Source organism: Ochotona princeps, chromosome 5 (genome assembly GCF_030435755.1).
Source record: "Ochotona princeps isolate mOchPri1 chromosome 5, mOchPri1.hap1, whole genome shotgun sequence".
Lineage (NCBI taxonomy): Eukaryota > Metazoa > Chordata > Mammalia > Lagomorpha > Ochotonidae > Ochotona > Ochotona princeps.
The window spans coordinates 7,453,887-7,471,195 of NC_080836.1; the positions used below are offsets into that span (position 1 = coordinate 7,453,887).

Consider the following 17,309-nt stretch of genomic DNA (forward strand, 5'->3'; position numbering starts at 1 on the left):
CTTCCTCAATGACCAGTCGTATTTCTCTTCATATTACAGAGTGTCTGTGAGCTGTTAACCAGCTGCCAGGCGCTTGCCCAGTAGTAAGTGTCTATTAACAATGGCTGCGGTTATTCCTGATTAGTTAGGAGTTATTGCCATATTTTCAAGCTTGTGTTCCCGTATGCTGTGAACAAATTACAACCACTGGGGAAGTCTGCCAAGTGGGTGAGCACTCCTAAATCTGCCCTGCCCTCTACCTGCCTGAATGAGAAGTGGATATGTGCTGCTTGCCAGTTATGCTAAATCAGCTCAATTCATTTAAAAATTGCTTTCTAAAAGCTCAGATGTTAACCTTTTACATGTGTTATTACATGCTCAAACTGTATGCATTTAAGTCCTTAATTCCCTTAAAGCATCTATTTCCTTTGCTAATCAATTCAAAATTCCAGTAACATCCCTCCATGTACCTTTCTCGGGAACCAAGCCTGTTAATGCTGACAATTAGACAATTGCTTTGTCACGATACTTACCCAAAGCACATTTTCCTGTAAAGGGGTAATTCAACATTGGATGCTTCACTTCAACTTAGGCTTCTCGACAAATCAGAATTTCCAAGTGGTCCCAGCTTCCTGTGAATTGAAGAAGGATACCATGGAAGAGAGTGGCAAGGAGTTTACTAACAGGGATAAATAATCAGAAATATAATTCTGAAGTATCAGTAATCCTTACAACATATATCCATTTTCTATACAAAGACAGAGTATGACCCATTTTGTACCAATCCCATCAACTCCCATGTATTGCAGGACATGCTTACACTGCTGTGAATGAAAAATCAAAATAAAGAGATCTGTAGGTTTTCCCTCGATAAGTCTCCAAAGCCATGATGGATCATCTCAGCATTCTTCATCTGTTCTCTCTGTCCCACAGGATGCCCCGACCGTCTCACCGAGCCCCAATGTCTCAGTCCCGTTAAGGCTTTCCAAGGCTGCATGAGGCTCATCTTCTTTGATAACCAGCCCAAGGACCTCATTTCAGTTCAGCAAGGTGCCCTGGGGAATTTGAGTGGTTTACACACTGATCTGTGCAGCATCGAAGACAGGTAATGATTGTCTCTTCTCTGTTGCTCCACCCCTTTCCATTCTCTCTTCTCTACATTTGAGTTTCTCTAAGCAAAGGTCTAATCCACCAACATTAGCCACATTGAACATAACTGAGTCACCTAACAGAAAATATTTTTGAAAGGATTGTGGGCCCAGGGAAAAATGGTTACAATTAGTTCAGTCTTTCCTCATATTGACTAGCAGTATTGAGAGATGCAAAATACAAGTTTGTGAAAGGATTAAAATTTTGTGCATGAACGGCATTTGATTCCTTTGAAGTCAGGAGTAAAGGAAACAGGAGGGAGGTATTACTTCCTTTCCCAAGTGGTGCGTACTCTGTTGCATCAGGTGCCTTTAGCTTACCCAGGCTGGTGAGCAGCAGGTCTCTGGGAGCCTCCCCACGCACTCCGGGCAGTGCCCAGGGGCGTGCAGCAGCCTGTGGGGAGGCTGATCATTGCTGGTGCCACCTCACACTTGCTGCTTCAGCTTGAGAGACACAGGGCTTGGCTAGTGAGACTCAGCACTTCTATTTGGCAGGCCACAGGAAGTGAAAGCTCAGTCTCTCCTCTTGGCTTCTGGCTCCTCTCATAACCAGGGCTCCTAGATTTAAAGACATTATACAGACAATCCAAAATGGTGGATTCTGAGTGTCTCTTAGGGGGTCAACCCTCCTTCTTGGACACCTGCCTCCTACATTACCGCAATTCTGCTAACTAAACACAGCGCATCTTTTCTCAGTTCGTTAAATAAACATAGTGCCTATCTATGTGTTGGTGATAGGGTATTTTTGCTGAATGTTTTATCCAGGGACAAATGAGTAATTACAATAGAGTAAGATAAATCACATTGAAGCATCACTCCTATGTACCAAAAATAGTACTAAATTCATAATAATTTTAACATGTAAGGTCTCTAAAACCTGAATACATGTTATACTTGATACTATATCTATACTATATCATAGTATAATTGATGATGTTTATTGTTCCAGTGAATGGATGAGGTGATTGTATTATTTTACAAGTCATTGTGCCTAAAGAATAACAACAATGTCTCCATGGAAATGTGAGCGGAAGGGCTTCAGGCAAGAATCATGACGGGGGTGACGTGATCTGCCTGGTAGATGGGGTACTCCAAAACAGGAGAGAGAGAAGCACTGGAAGAGAAGAAATATAGACAGGATGGTGATTGCCCCAGCCCAGGGTAGGAGCAGGTGCCTCTGCGAAGCGGCACACAGGTCAGCTCTGTGGAGCGTAATGACAGTTATTGCCAAGAATGACCCATATAATTAGCTGGAGTTTTGCACACATGTTTTTCTGTGAATACTACTACACATGGGGCCATCCACGAATCACATAGGCTTGCTGGTTTTTCTGCCTTATTTGTGTTTTCTATTGAACTAGCTGGAGAAGTGGGTAATAAATGAGGTGCTTCAGTAATGTGCATGTTTGGAGTTGTCAGAATTGGAAGTCTCACAGTGGGTGGTTGAACCCTTTAGTCTCTAGCCATGGTTGATGCTTCTCCATCAGCTGGCATAGCTTCTATAAAGCATGCGTCAGTGCAAAGAACATTTATCAATAGGGGTTTCTATGGTACTTTATTTTCTAATCAAAGAAGTTCTCATTACTTTCCAGTATGTGGATATCATTGATATCTACACTGCATCATTACTTTCTTTTGTGTGATTGTAGTCTGCATAATTGTGGTACCTACAATTGTAGTTTTGATTACTTGTATCAGAAATGATTATGTTCAAGTTTATTTATTTATATATTTAAAGATTTGTTTATTTTCACTGCGAAGTCAGACATACAGAGAGAAGAGACAGAGAGGAAGATCTGCCATCCAATGATTCATTCCCCAAGTGACCACAATGGCCAGTGCTGCGCTGATCCAAAGCCAGGAGCCAGGAGCCTCCTCCAGGTCTCCTACATGGGTGCAGGATCCCTAGGCTTTGGGCCTTCCTAGGCTACAAGCAGGAAGTTGGATGGGAAGTGGAGCTGCCAGAATTAGAACCAGCACCCATATGGGTTTCCAGCATGTTCAAGGCAAGGACTTTCACTGCTAGGCCACTGCACTGGGCCCTGTGTTTAGTTTAGAGAGTAAAACCAGACACTCCTCTAGCAGAAGGGGAACATGTGGCAAAAGGCTTTGCTTGCCTCATTAGTTTTCAAATGAATTTTTTAACACTGGTTAAAGAGGATCAGAGGCTAGAAAGACAAATGGTTTCTCAGTTTGGTGTTTGTTTTGACTGTGTAAACCAATGCAAACCTCCTTTCAGGACAAATGCAATCACCTCTACTGTGATTTTTCTTTAGTGTGGGCATAGAAGAGTGTGTGGATACATCTTTCTTGGTCTTCTGACTGAGTGAGTATTTTGCCCCAGTTCCTCCCCAGGCCTCTTCCTCCTCTTCCTCAGGGGACACAGAGATGCAGGTCCCCTTCCTTGCTATCACTACCCCCGCTTCTTCCTCCAAAGGAGGCGGGAGCCATCTCTCTCAGCTTCCCTTTCTTCTAGCCCCATCTATGTGTCAGATAGGCTTAAAGACTATTTATTGTTGGCCACTGTGAAGACATCAGATAAGTGAAATCCAAGGCTGTATTCACATAATGGTTATGAATATCTCCAGATTGAAAGAGATCTCCCTTCCAAGGATCCTTAAAGTTCTCCTTTTGATATGTGGTCTGGAATGACTACTGTCCCATTTGTGCATTTTGCAAATCACCTCTGAAAGGTCTTCTTGAGTAAAAACTTGCAGTGTCATTTCTCGATTATTATGATATTTTAATCAATTTGGGTCTCATTGGTGGGCAAAGGACACCATCCTAGGACGTCTAGTAAGAAAGGAGCTGGCACATTTCAGCAGGTGCATATCACAGAATGTGTGGTCTTCAGGTGAACCCAGAACCTGATGGCCCAAGCACAGGATGGAAAAAGACCCACACTTTTTCACATGCCTTTCTAGAAAACAGGAATACAGTGAGCCACCACTATCCCTCTTCTAACCATCCTTGACCACTGTCCTCATATTCTCTGTCCTTTATCTTCTCTTTTTCATGAGCCCATCCTGACTCTTCCCTAAAATTGATAGGAGGAAAGACAGAATTGCTTTAGATAGTACAGAGAAAAATCACCTTCAATATTATTGTTTTCATTGAACAGCTGTTGATCACCCTCTATGGTTTAGGCCCATAGGCAGGCAAAGGGTTCTTGTATGTCCCTGAGTATGACAGGGTACCAGCGGGGCTGTTAAGTGCCCAAGAATTCAGAAGCACTAAGACTCAGAGTGGCATGTCAGGTTTTATAAGGACACACAGGGCTAAAATTGCAACTAATAGATACATACTGCCACTGTATCTTCCCCATATACTATCCAACACACTCCCCAGGAAGCAGTAGCTACTGTGTTTCTATGACTCTAAGTATGTTACCCCACCTTCTGCTCAACAACTAGATTTTTCAGGATTAGGCAATCCATGCAAAGCTGTGTAAATTTATCATATTTAATGTGTTTCTGTTTAAAAGAGATGCATTTGAAGTTCTGGGCCATGTCAGGCAGAATCAGAGTGGGGCATAAGTCAGGTGCAGAGTCAAAGCCCTAAGGTGCTCCAGGTCCACAGCAACAGAAAAAAATTACACATGAATGTCAACCAAAGTGAACAGATAATGATCTCTGAGATACAAATTCAAAGCAAGAGGGGCCAGAGAGAATCAGACAAGCATAGCAAGTGGAGGTCATTCCTGTAGGAATTCCTGAATCCCAGTGCAGGAGTGCAGGGGACAATGACTTGGAAAGGCAAATACCTTGACAAGGCTACGTGTTATTCCAAACTCTGTTCACATTCCCTCTTTTCCAAGCCAGGATGATAGAAGCAATAGTTGAAGGTTAAGTTAAAGATGTGACAGACAGTTACTCAGCTGCATGTCTGGCAGTTGGCATTGTTTAGACAAATTCCGCAAGTTTTCAACTCTCTAGCTTCCATGGAGAGAGGAGAGGATAGGTGTTTCTCTGATATCCCAAATCCCACCATGGCTGATTATTCATTGTAAATGGTGGGGGTGATATGCGTGATGTATCTCCCATGTGTCCCCAAATCATTCAACCCTGTGATTTTTTTTTTTGAGTTTGGGTTCTCACATGCTTGGAGACCCTGCTCCTCCAGGTATCCAGTCACCACTCATTACGGTGGGGGAAAGCAAACATTTAGATGCCAAAGTTGTGGTCCTTGTATTTCCCTAAAGGATCAACCTCCAAACCAGCAGAATTGAAGAAGGCTGTTCCCTCCAGACTCATGCATCTGATGACCCTACATTTTCAGGAACCTGTGGGTGAGGTTTCCTTGAGGCTTGCAGGCAAAAGTGAACACTTTTCCCCAGAATCACCACATTGCTGAGGGATGATGCATTTCTAACAATTTGCTGGGTCCTACCTCTATGGTTGGACTGTCTTAAAGCATCTCCTAGAATGTTCAGAATTGCCTGAAGCCTGCAAAGGTGGTAATGGGCAGGCGAAGGGAATGATTCTCATCAGACCTAGAGCCAAGCTCTTGGTAGTCCTGTAGCCAGAGTCTCACACATCACAGCTCTAACAGTCCCTTTCTCCAAATGGAAGTCAAAATCAGTCCAAGGAACACTGTAGGAGACTACTGAGTTTCTTCTTCCTATGGATGTTTTTGACCACTGTCATTCAGCTCTTGCTTGTGTCCCAGCTGCAGAATGCTTGGATCAGGGTGGGGAGGATTATAGTACTTTTTTTTTTTTTGGTGGGTAGATGACTTGAGGATAGCTGTAACTCTCAGCAAACATAGCACACCCTTTTATTATGAAAATAGTTTCTGGCTAATCCCTACAGAAAGTCTTAGTTTTCTTTTCCTGGCTTGAGATTTTATCAGCATGGTAAGTAGGCTTTACCCTCTATTAAAAACCATTGTCTGCACATTTATATCAACATTACTACGTGCAAGTTTCATGGTTCAACAACGTGTCCTGGGGGCCTCCTCAGATCCCATGCCCTCCATGTTTTCCTTAGACAGTTATGTCATTAGGGAGGGTTCGTGGACCCCATGCAGCTCTAGCTTTGCACTGGCAGACATGGAAGTAGTTCAGAGAGCAACAAACGCACGGGTAGAAGCGGGGGCTGTGCCGCTGTTGCTAGTATGTGCCACAAGGCAGATTCTTGGCTCTGATTCTTTCTAAAATCAAGCAACTGTTTTTTTTTCCAAAGTGTGGTCATAGACAGGTCAGGGCATGAGTTATGGAGTGGGATTTCTGCTCTTGTGAACCCTTCTTCCCCCACCATATGTATCTTTGAAGTAAAACCTCTTGGGTCAAGTCTTTTCCACATTTCCCATCTTGGGCTTTGAGAGTTGTGAGCACTCATATTGAGGACACTTGATGTTGGATCATCCTCCATAAACAGATTCATACTAAAAACCTACCCTGTGGGGAGGAGTTTGTTAAAAACAGAGGCTAATATAAAAAATGCTGCTCTGGAGGGGGTAATATATATCTTTTGATTCTTCTGTAAATCTGAAAGCTTTTATGTTGGATGCCAGGAAAGCCATGGTAAGGGCAATGCCCACACAATCACAGCTTCTAACATCACTGTGAGAACTGGTACCATATGGTAATCTTCCACAATTCATAATGGGAGGAAGCTAAAATCAAAACAAAATCATTTCTACTTCTTTATCATGTTTATTATTTTAACGAGAAAAACAAAAAGTTATATTTATATTATATATAAAACAATGAACAACATACTCATTTTCCCCACTTGGATACCTCAAGGTGATTCCCCAAATATTCCCCCTAGCCCAGTAACACCAACCTGTTATCAACACATATACTCAGGTCCAACCCCCTTTCCAGTGGACCATAAATGGTAGGGGGTCTCACTTGTGATTTTGAGGAGTCTTCAGATTTGAGAACCACTTTGTTGCCTCATTTCTGCCTTTTACATGTAGCAACATTGTTGCTTGGGGGAAATTCAGTGAGTGCCTGAGGCTGTGAATTTCCTGTTTCCAGCAGCCATGATTTAATAATCACAGGTTTATGAGATTCCACAATCTATGCAAATTTTGCTAAAGAACCACAGATGTGAGAAAGGCATTCAAGTGGCCAGGATGTGTCCAGCAGAGAGAGAAAGAGAAAGAGAGAGAGGGAGAGAGAGAGAGAGAGAGAGAGAGAGAGAGAGAGAGAAGAGAGAGAGAGAGAGAGAGAGAGAGAGAGAGAGAGAGAGAGACAGAGAGAGACAGAGAGAGCGCCTTCTGTTGTTCGATTCACTCCCCAAACAGCTGCAACAGCCAGGGCTGGGCTCCAGCAGGAACAATGAACTCCATCCAAGAATTTCATTTGTGTTGCAAAAGGCATCTCTTGTTTCCTTCCCAATTATATCAGTTAGCAAGAATTTGGAGAGCAATGAGGCAGACAGGACTTGATCCAGCACTCTTAAATGCAATGCGGGTATTACAAGCAATGTCTGAACCTGTGCCAACACAGCAGTGGCTCTGGATGCAAACATTTTGCGATATTTGAGCAGGAACTTCAAGGGTGAACTGGGCTGATGGAGGTCAGGCCAGGCCCCTTCAGGGACTCTGGTAACAGATGTTAGACTGGGACAGATTGCGGGTGAGGTACTGGGCATAGGTTCGGCGGGATAAGAAGGACTGTACTGAGGCATCATCACTAAAAGCAAATTTAAGATAATGTCAGAGGGAACAGAAAGCAGTTTAAAATCTGTGTAACAACCTTAATAATAGCCAATCTTTATGTAATGTTAATGAAGTGGCTAGGCCGTTTTGCATGTGTGTGTGTGTGTATGTGTATATGTGTGTTTGATTTTTGATACAATGAGACAATGAAGCACGTAACTTTCTAAAAGCATATATTCATTTATTTGAAAGTTAGTGTTAGAAAGAGTAACCTTTCATCTTTTGCTTTATTCCTCAAATGGCTGCAATGGCTCAAGCTGGACCCGGCTAATGCCAGGAGCCATGAACTTCATTTGGGTCTCCCACATGTGGCCCATACACTTAGCCTATATGCTGTTACTTCGCTATGCCATTAGTAGGGAGCTGGATTGGAAATAAAGCAGCCAGGACAGGAGCCAGCCATCATCTGCAAAACTGGTATTGCAGGTGATGGCTTTACCAACTATCTCATGATACCAGCCCCTAGAACAGGAAATATTGACTCCATTGTACAAAGAATGAAGTTGAGACCTAGGGGCATCATACACCTTTCTCAAAGTCACATAGACAACACTTTGTCCCACCCTCTGTCTCAGACTGTTTGTGTCTCATTAAGAAAGCAGAGCTTGGGAAGAACACAAAACTTAAATCTGATAGAAATAAATAAACTTTATCCATTCCTCACACTGTTTTCACAAGAAAAGTGGGTCATTAACTTGATGAAATGGTGCTGCTCCACCTGTGTGTGAGAAAGGGCGTCAAGGCACCTTGATTCATGAGGAACAGAGAGCTGGCCAAGCCCACGCTGGCACCACATTCAACTCTGTCCCAATGCTCTGAATCCCACTGTCACTGCCCCCCTCCCAGCGTCACTCTCAAACACTAGTGATAATCTATAATATTGATTCTGATAACACAGCCACTTCCATGAGCCAGGTGAGCTATCACAGCATTTCCAAGGAACATGGACTCATGCCAAGAGCAATGGTTGTAAGAGTGGGGTGTCGTGCGCACATCCGGGGAGTACTCAGAAACGTTCATCAAAATCCCCACACAACTAGATCATCTCCCCTGAGAGATGTTGGGACTAAGAACTTCAGCTGTTTTAGAAAACACAGAACACAAGGAAACCTGTGCTTATGTTGGAAGCACAAGAACATGTTGATTTTTTTTTTTAAAGATCTATTTATTTTATTGGAAAGGCAGATATACAGAGAGGAGAGACAGAGAGGAAGATCTTCCGTCCAATGATTCACTCCCCAAGTGAGCACAACCGCCGGTGCACGCCAATCCGAAGCCGGGAACCTGGAACCTCTTCCGGGTCTCCCACGCGGGTGCAGGATCCCAATGCATTGGGCCGTCCTCGACTGCTTTCCCAGGCCACAAGCAGGGAGCCGGATGGGAAGTGGAGCTGTCGGGATTAGAACCGGCGCCCATATGTGATCCCGGGGCTTTCAAGGCAAGGACTTTAGCCGCTAGGCCACGCCGCCAGGCCCAAGAACATGTTGATTTTAAGATTTTCAGGTCAGATGTGAGAGATGGAAAACATGTGAAATTAATTATTCAAAGAAAGAGATGGCCCTGGTTCCTTCATGCGAAGCGCATCTCCGTGAGCTCTCCTTCAACACTCAGCTGGGGATTTTCTATCACTCAGTTTTCAAATTCTCTGCAGTGCTGCCTTCTGCAATCCAATGCCACCTTCATTTTTTTCCTCATCTTGACTCAAAAGATGAGGGATGACTCATCCTAACTCAAAAGAATGAAATTCTAGGGCCTGGTGCTATAGCCTAGTAGCCAAAGTCCTCGCCTTGAATGTGCCAGGAACCTATATTGGGGCCAGTTCTAGTCCCAGTGGTCCTGCTTCCCATCCATCTCCCAGCTTGTGACCTGGAAAAGCAATTGAGGATGGCACAAAGCTTTTTGGGACATTCCACTGGCATGGGAGACCCAGAAGAAGCTCCTGGCTCCTGGCTTCAGATTGAGTCAATCTTGGCCAATATGATCGCTTAGGGAGTAAACCATCAGATGGAAGAGCTTCCCCTATGTCTCTCTTCCTCTCTGTATAGCTGACTTTACAATGAAAATAAATAAATCTCAAAAAAAGAATTAAATTTTACCATTTGCAACCAAATAGCCCCAACTAGAGTACATGATACTGAATAAAGTAGGTCAATCCCAAAAAGACAAATGTCTTATATTCTCACTGATATAAGGCAACCTTCATGTGAAATCCATGGCCCTTTCAATACTGTTTTTGTTACATCTCATGGATTTTAATTATTAATTTCTTCATTGACTCATAAGTTACTGTTTTCTTCTTCAAGAAGCATTGTTTTCCCCAAGAAGTTTTTTGTTTGTTTTTCATTTCTTCAGTAACACATTGGTCATTCAGTAGCGTGTTATTTAACTTAACGTTGTAAATTTCCTATTTTTCTTCCTGTTGTTAATTTTGTTTTATGGCTTTTCATTTAGGGGGATGTATGAGAACTGTATAATAGAGACTATCATATTCATATGTGAAGATACAATGCACTATGCATCTCTCCTTCTGTATCAAAGATAGACTTCCAATGTAACTGTTAAATACCTCCTCACAATAGGATGCTGGAGTGTTGGCCATTGTCCATTCCTACGATGGCAGGATACACATAAAGAGAAGAATGATGGCTTATGACTGTGTGTGAAGGACTCTACTACTGGGATAATACGGGGAAAGCAGTGGGAGTGTGTGGAGGTCTGGGGAGAGGGAAAGGATAATTCCAAAGCCTGTGAAATCCCAAAGTCTGTGAAACTATCACAAAATCATTTTTAAAAAGGAGAAAAGACTAAAGTCTTTCAAAACTGCTTTGTTTTTTGGGCCAAAAGGAATTTATTGTTTGTCTCTTATAAGCACTATTTATAGCTACAGTTGGAATAGAAAAGTAGATGAAGAAGAAGAGGAAGAAGGAGGAGGAGAAGGAAAAAGAAGATGATGGAACTGAAAATATTTGGAGGTGGGGAAAATGTAGATCTCACCCACAACAGAAGATCACCTATTTTTGCTATGAAATTTAAATTTAAAGTTAATTTTATGCCATTTATAGTTTGAATGAAAATCTCTGAAGAAGTTGATAGAACTCAAATCAGTCCTTGTGGTAGTAGTGTGTATTACACTATTGAATGTAGAATTGGATCCGTCTGTTCCTATATTCTCTGGTATTCCATGCATGGTGATCTGTGTGTGTGTGTGTGTGTGTGTGTATGTGTGTGACTATGCATTTTGACTTATCAGTGTTCTTGGGTTCCAATGAATTTACATTCTTACACTGACATAAAGTTATTAACTTGCCTCCAAGTGGGAATAAACCAGATTGTCTGGTGGTGAATCTCATTTTTGCATTTTAGCCCAACTGGGGGCACAGTTATCATTTAACCCTTTCCTGTATCAGCTCCTTTGGTTATCAAATGCATTGTGTAATTTAACGTGCTCAGCATCATCAAGATAATACTCTTCGTTCTCCTTGAAGTTTTGGCAAAAATTATGAGCAGAAAGATGAAAGTTCTTAGATGTAAAAGTAAGAGAGACAGAAATGAATGCAGTTCTTTGCAGATCAGCAGCTAACTTTTAGAAAATCTATATACAGGCATGAAAGGATGACACTTCTTAAGCTACATACATAATCTATCTTATGTTTGGGGCTTATGATCGAAGTTTCCACTTGATCTACCAACCTGAACTCTTTTCTCCAGTTCATCTTCATCATTGACTTGAGTTAAGGGGCCACTGAAAGGGCACAGCTTCCGGATGTGCTGCAGAACAAGTCAGAAGTAGAGATAACAGCATGTAGCAAATACGAGGAGCACAACTGCAATACACAGCGAGTGTACTGAGAGGATGCAGATGAAGTAGAATTTCACACATTTCCAAGCTCCACCTTTTCCACACTTAGGGGAATCCTGGGCGTCCTGGGCACCTTTACCTTATTACCAGAGAATGTTAGAATCACATTGCTCGCCACCTGGTCTTTCCTGTTCTGAAAGTGTAATTTTGGGAAATCATAAAATTGTCATAATGAGGTAAAAGGCTATCTCAGCTTTAGATGTTAAAATAATTGGTAGTTTTAAGCAAGTGGATTTAAAATTTTGACTGAATGCACACATGTGCATAGATTTCTATGCTCGTCCAAGGAATGTTGTGTTTCTCTCTCTCTCTCTCTCTCTCACACACACACACACACACACACACACCACTCTTCCACCCTGGTCAATGTAGGAAAATATGGATAGTACTAAAACCTCCTTATATATACATACCTATAGTAAAGTTTACATTTATAAATTAGGCACAGCAAAAGATTATTAACAGAAAAAGGGAACAATTATAACTGTTCACTATTCTAACATTGCCAGCATCACTACTAATGAGCTGCAATTTAGTACAATAAGATTTAAGCTATAGCTACTCAAAATGAGATACAGTACACAAAAAGTAAAAGCTGGCCTACTCATAATAAACACTGGCATAAAAATGGGATGATATGACAGCTGGCAATCTGGAAAATTCCAAGGATCTGGGAGTGACAAGAAGAGCATACATTTTAAATGTCCTACAATTGCTAAGGGAACTCATGTTAAGCTGTAACTCTGGAGCTGTTGGGGGGTGCAGGGAGGAGGAGAGGTTGTGAAGATATGTGGCCAGAAGAAATGTGAACCAATAATGTGAATCAGACAAATCACTATCTTCTTTGGTGTTGGTCAAGATCTCACCAACGCCTGAAGCATCTGAGAAGCAGAGGAAAGCCAAGTAGGAGAAAGGAGTGCAACAATTACCTAGGAGTCAATGATACACTTAATTTAAAAGAATTCTCCTGAGCCTGGCACAGTAGCCTAATGGCTAAAGTCCTCGCCTTGCATGTGCCTGGATTCGAAAGGGAATCAGTTCTTCCCATCCTGCTCACTGCTTGTGGCCTGGAAAACAGTGCAGGATGGCCCAAAGTCTTGGGATCCTGTACCAATGTGGGAGAAGCAGACATTATGGCCATGTCCTTCTTTCTCAATATTTACATGAAGGATCTTAAAATTCATGGAAAATTATATATATATATATCTATATATATATATATATATATATGATTTCAAAATTTATTGTATACAAGTAAAGCTATCTTTAAATACTTAGACCCACTATTTTTATTACAGCATATATGTATTATTATAACTCCAGCCCTTGTGAACTTCAGAATTTGCCCATGTATCATACGATGTCTAGCACATGGAGGTCCTTAAGGCTTCACACACAAGACTCTCAGTATTTCCAATTGTCTTTTGTGACTTCCCATGGGCTTCTCTTGCTACCTATCTTTATTGAATATTGCCTGAATTGTTAATCTACTCACATGCATTTACTGGCCATCTTCTATGTCAAAGACTGTATGTTGACATCATATGCCTTACAATGGCTTCCTGGAGCCTTTAAGCCTGTTGAGGTGAAGCAGTTTCTGCTCTCCATGACTGGGAAGCAACTGCACATGAAACTTGGTGAACTCAACAAGCCTCTTGAAATAACCTTGAGGTAAGAGAGACACTGAATGATCTTGAACAACTTTGCCCACTCAAAATCCTGGAGGCTGCTGTCCAAGATTTAAAATGAAAGCTCTTCACCTGTTTCTCATTTTGAAAAATTCCCAGTGCAGCTCACCCCAAATCACACTTTATTTGATTAGCAAAGAGTGCCTGATATAAACCAGGCTGCTGTCAGCTGCCATGTTAGGCATGGTTTTAGATGTTTCTGTAAACACTAGTGAATCAGGCAGACTGGAGCGATGTATGTAACAATGTAGTATATAAATAATGAGTGGGAAGAAGTGTAGCGAACACTTTATGATAATCCTGCAATTAAGGAGGAAATGAGATAATTTCGCACAACGAAAGGCAAGTCAAACACAAAGGCTGAGCTTGAGAAATAAAGTGTCTTTGGTGACTGCTGCAAGGTCTAACAGTCTCCTGGTCAGTATGTAAAAAAATTGAGAAAAGCAGAGAAGTGAGAGCAAAGAGACAGTCAATGTCTATTGCAGATTATGTGTGAATATAGAGGACAACAGTAATAAGAGTTCACACTGCTTTGGATAATTTAGAAACTTACTGAAGTCCCACGAGGATCCAAAATAGTTTTTATGAATGAGGAAACACAAGCTTGGAAAGGCATACACAATTTCATTGGTCATGTAGCTAGAAAGAGGCAAAGCTGGACTTGAACTTGACACTCTCCTCTGAAGCCTGGGCTACCTGAGTGCATGCTCTGTCAGCACTATGAAGGCACCCTTAAGACACATCACCTGGGCTAACAGGGGCCATTGTTTCGCATTACTGTTCTATCACAGAATAGTCTCCATCCTTAGATACTTGGCTGTGTGTCTAGTCTCTAATTATCCAGCACTCAAAACCAAGTCAATTGTAATCATGTTCCAGGATGTGAGTTAAAGAACCTTGCAACAAACCCAAACTCATCAGCACTTGGAGTAATCCAGGCCCATCTGGTACCTCTTCACACCATCTCTGGGTTCCAGGTCAGGCAGTGAGTGGCCACCAATCAAGGGTCATCCTAAATTCCTACAAGTGGAATTAACCCTGGACAGAAAACCGGGGGGCAGGGGACATTAATGAACCCACTCGTGACCTGTGCCCTTCCTTATTTGTGTCATATGAGCTATTTCCAATGTTTTCAACGTATCAAACTATTTTGTTTTGCAAAATACAATTTGAGATCTCCCCATAACCAATAAGGGCAGTATTTGGAGATCAGTTTTTTTCTAAACATGGTCCATGAAAACAATGAACAGCTTTGACTTAGAGGGGTGGAGGAAGTCACAGAGGACTCCTAAGTTACTCTCAGGATCTATTTTATTTGGCTATTTCCTTTCGGTTGCTGAATCTTCAGACAATCTTGACTCACACAAATATGTAGCTTTTCTCTAGTGAAGGCTGAGAACACCTAGTCTTGCAATGGCAAGTATTTTGGTTAGCGTGACAAGAAACATTCAAAGCAAGGCATGATGGCTATTGTTCAAATGTTCAAATTTAAATTGTGTGCATTCCTTAGAAAATCCATAACTTTGTGCAGTCACTATGTTGCTGCTTGTGCTAGGTTATGTACTGGTGTCACTGCCACCCATTTCCGGTTTTATTGTATCTCAGAAGAGTGCGCTGTAACTTTGCTGCCCATAAGTGGATGAGGCTGTGGGACCCTGGTGCCCTCACTTTATTAACCCCACTTATGTGAATCGTATAGACCAGATGAGGAGTTCCTGGTACCCTGTATGTTTTTCCTGTTGAAGCAAATATGACCAGGAGTTCCCATGGATACACAGGGAAGGCAGGTCAGAGTTGACATCAAGATCTTCACAGTGAACCTGCAGTACAAAACTAGCAGATGGCGGGTGAAAGTACTAGAATCTGATGTCTAACACTCTTCGAATTTAATAACTACAACAAATTAGAAATGTTTATAAAAGTAGATCAAAACTAAGAAAAGGAATAAACCCCTGCAGTTGCCATAGCTCCGTCCCAACACAGCGATTCTGGCCTGGAGGCAGGATTTTTCTTTGCTATTGCATGCAGTCTGGCACTGGGTAGCTCTGTCACCTGAGGGCTTATAATAAATGCAGAACATTATTTACTCAGACCTACAACATCAGCACCTTCTTTATCATCAAAGTCTGAGAATGGTTCCCATCCACAATGGGGTATGAGCAGTGTCCTGAAATTTAGCTCTGGTATGCCTTTCAATTGAGAGCTCTCCATGCCATTAAACACAATCATACAGACAACAAAAATCCTTTTATCTCACTGTGAGTGAGAAAGTCGCACCAGTTTGGTCTCCCCGGAAACCCAGAACCCATCTGTAAACTCTGAGGTATATTCCCATTCTGTCAGAGTTCAAACAGCACACTGAGCTACACAGCTGGAGACCTGCACTCAGTATGAGCTCTTTTGTCAAAATGACCTGCAATCCAGCTAAGGAGTCTCGTCCTTTGTGGTCTTTTTTGGTTCTTTATTCCTCAGGGAGTGTAGCTGCTATCAGCAGTTACTTTACTTCACTCCGATCACTTCTTCTATTAAAAATGTTTTGCTGGGCCAAGCTGATTATTCCTCTTGATTCTTTTTTTTTTTAAGATTTATTTATTTTTATTACAAAGTCAGATATAGAGATAGGAGGAGAGACAGAGAGAAATATCTTCCTTCCGATGATTCACTCCCCAAATGACCGCAACGGCTGGTGCAGTGCCAATTCGGAACCAGGAGCTCTTCCAGGTCTCCCACGCAGGTGCAGCATCCCACGGGTTTCGGGCTGTCCTCCACTGCTTTCCCAGGCCACAGGCAGGGAGCTGGATGGGAAGCAGGGCTTCCAGGATTAGATCCAGCGCCCATATGCGATCCTGGCATGTTCAAGGTGAGGACTTTAGCTGCTCGGCCACAGCACCGGGTCCTCTCTTGATTCTTAATTTCCCATGCCTTAAGGAATTGGACTTTGAAGAGTGCCCACGCCCCTGAGCCCACAGTGTTGCAGAACAACCACGTTACTTCATTTGAGGTGTAGCTACACAACTCCAAACTTGCAAAAGCTTGCCTAACACACAGATAATACATTTGTGATATCAGAGTGGGGAAAAGAAGACTGTATGGCTTGGGCACTCTCTCTTTTTTTTTTAATGATAATCTTGTGCCCTTTATTTTTTTTTTTGTTTGCTTTTGTCTTTTTTTTTATTAATTATTTTGCATTATGTGACAGTTTCATAGGCTCTGGGAATCCCCCCACCCCTCCCCACGCCCTTCCCCCTGGTGGATTCCTCCACCTTGTTGCAGTATTACAGTTCAAATTCAATTAAGATTCTTTCTTTGCAAACATATACCAAGCATAGAGTCCAGCTACTTATTGTCCAGATGGGTTGAACAGTTTCGTGGGGAGACCATTTCTGGTCCGAAGTTAGAGCTGGTAGAATATCATCCCAGTCAATTAAGAGTCCCAATATAACATCAACAGCAATTTGCAACATTATGGAATTGACATGGTTTTGAGTAAACAGTATGTTAAAAAAAAAAAAAAGAAGCAAGTTCTTAACCACATCCTATGATTAGCTCATTGACATTTCAATTTTAATTTATATACAGGACCGGCTGCTATATACCTTAAAATGGCTATAGGGTACTATTCAGCTGTCTCGTGTCTATTTCATTTTAGTATTTAGCCATTTGTTGTGTTGAAGTATAATTTTGCTGATCTTGGCAGATTTTAGGATAATCTAGACTGGCTTGTAACTCTAACAAGACATTTGTCAACAATTAAGGTGCAGAACATTTTTTTTGTGGGGGTGTGCAGAAAAATCCCCAACATCATGGTGAGGAGTGACTAATCTTTGTGTCCCACCCAGCGAGGCATGAGCAAATCCACGCCAGCTCTTTCCTGTCAGATTCCAGGCTCTACTTTTTGTTGTTTGTCTATTTATTTTAGGTTTTTCAGGAGCCCTGCTGTGAGATGCCCTACAAACACATTCA

The 17,309-nt window shown here is 42.0% G+C and overlaps 1 protein-coding gene across 1 annotated transcript in view; it reads left to right on the forward strand.

The window, feature by feature from the left end:
• The window catches only part of LOC101533345 (contactin-associated protein-like 5), a 326,990-nt gene that overhangs the window by 121,792 nt on the left and 187,889 nt on the right, over positions 1-17,309 (forward strand). Inside the window, exon 12 of the mRNA XM_058664175.1 lies at positions 913-1,084. Coding sequence (XP_058520158.1) covers positions 913-1,084 — 172 coding nt within the window. The remainder of the gene's footprint in view (positions 1-912; positions 1,085-17,309) is intronic.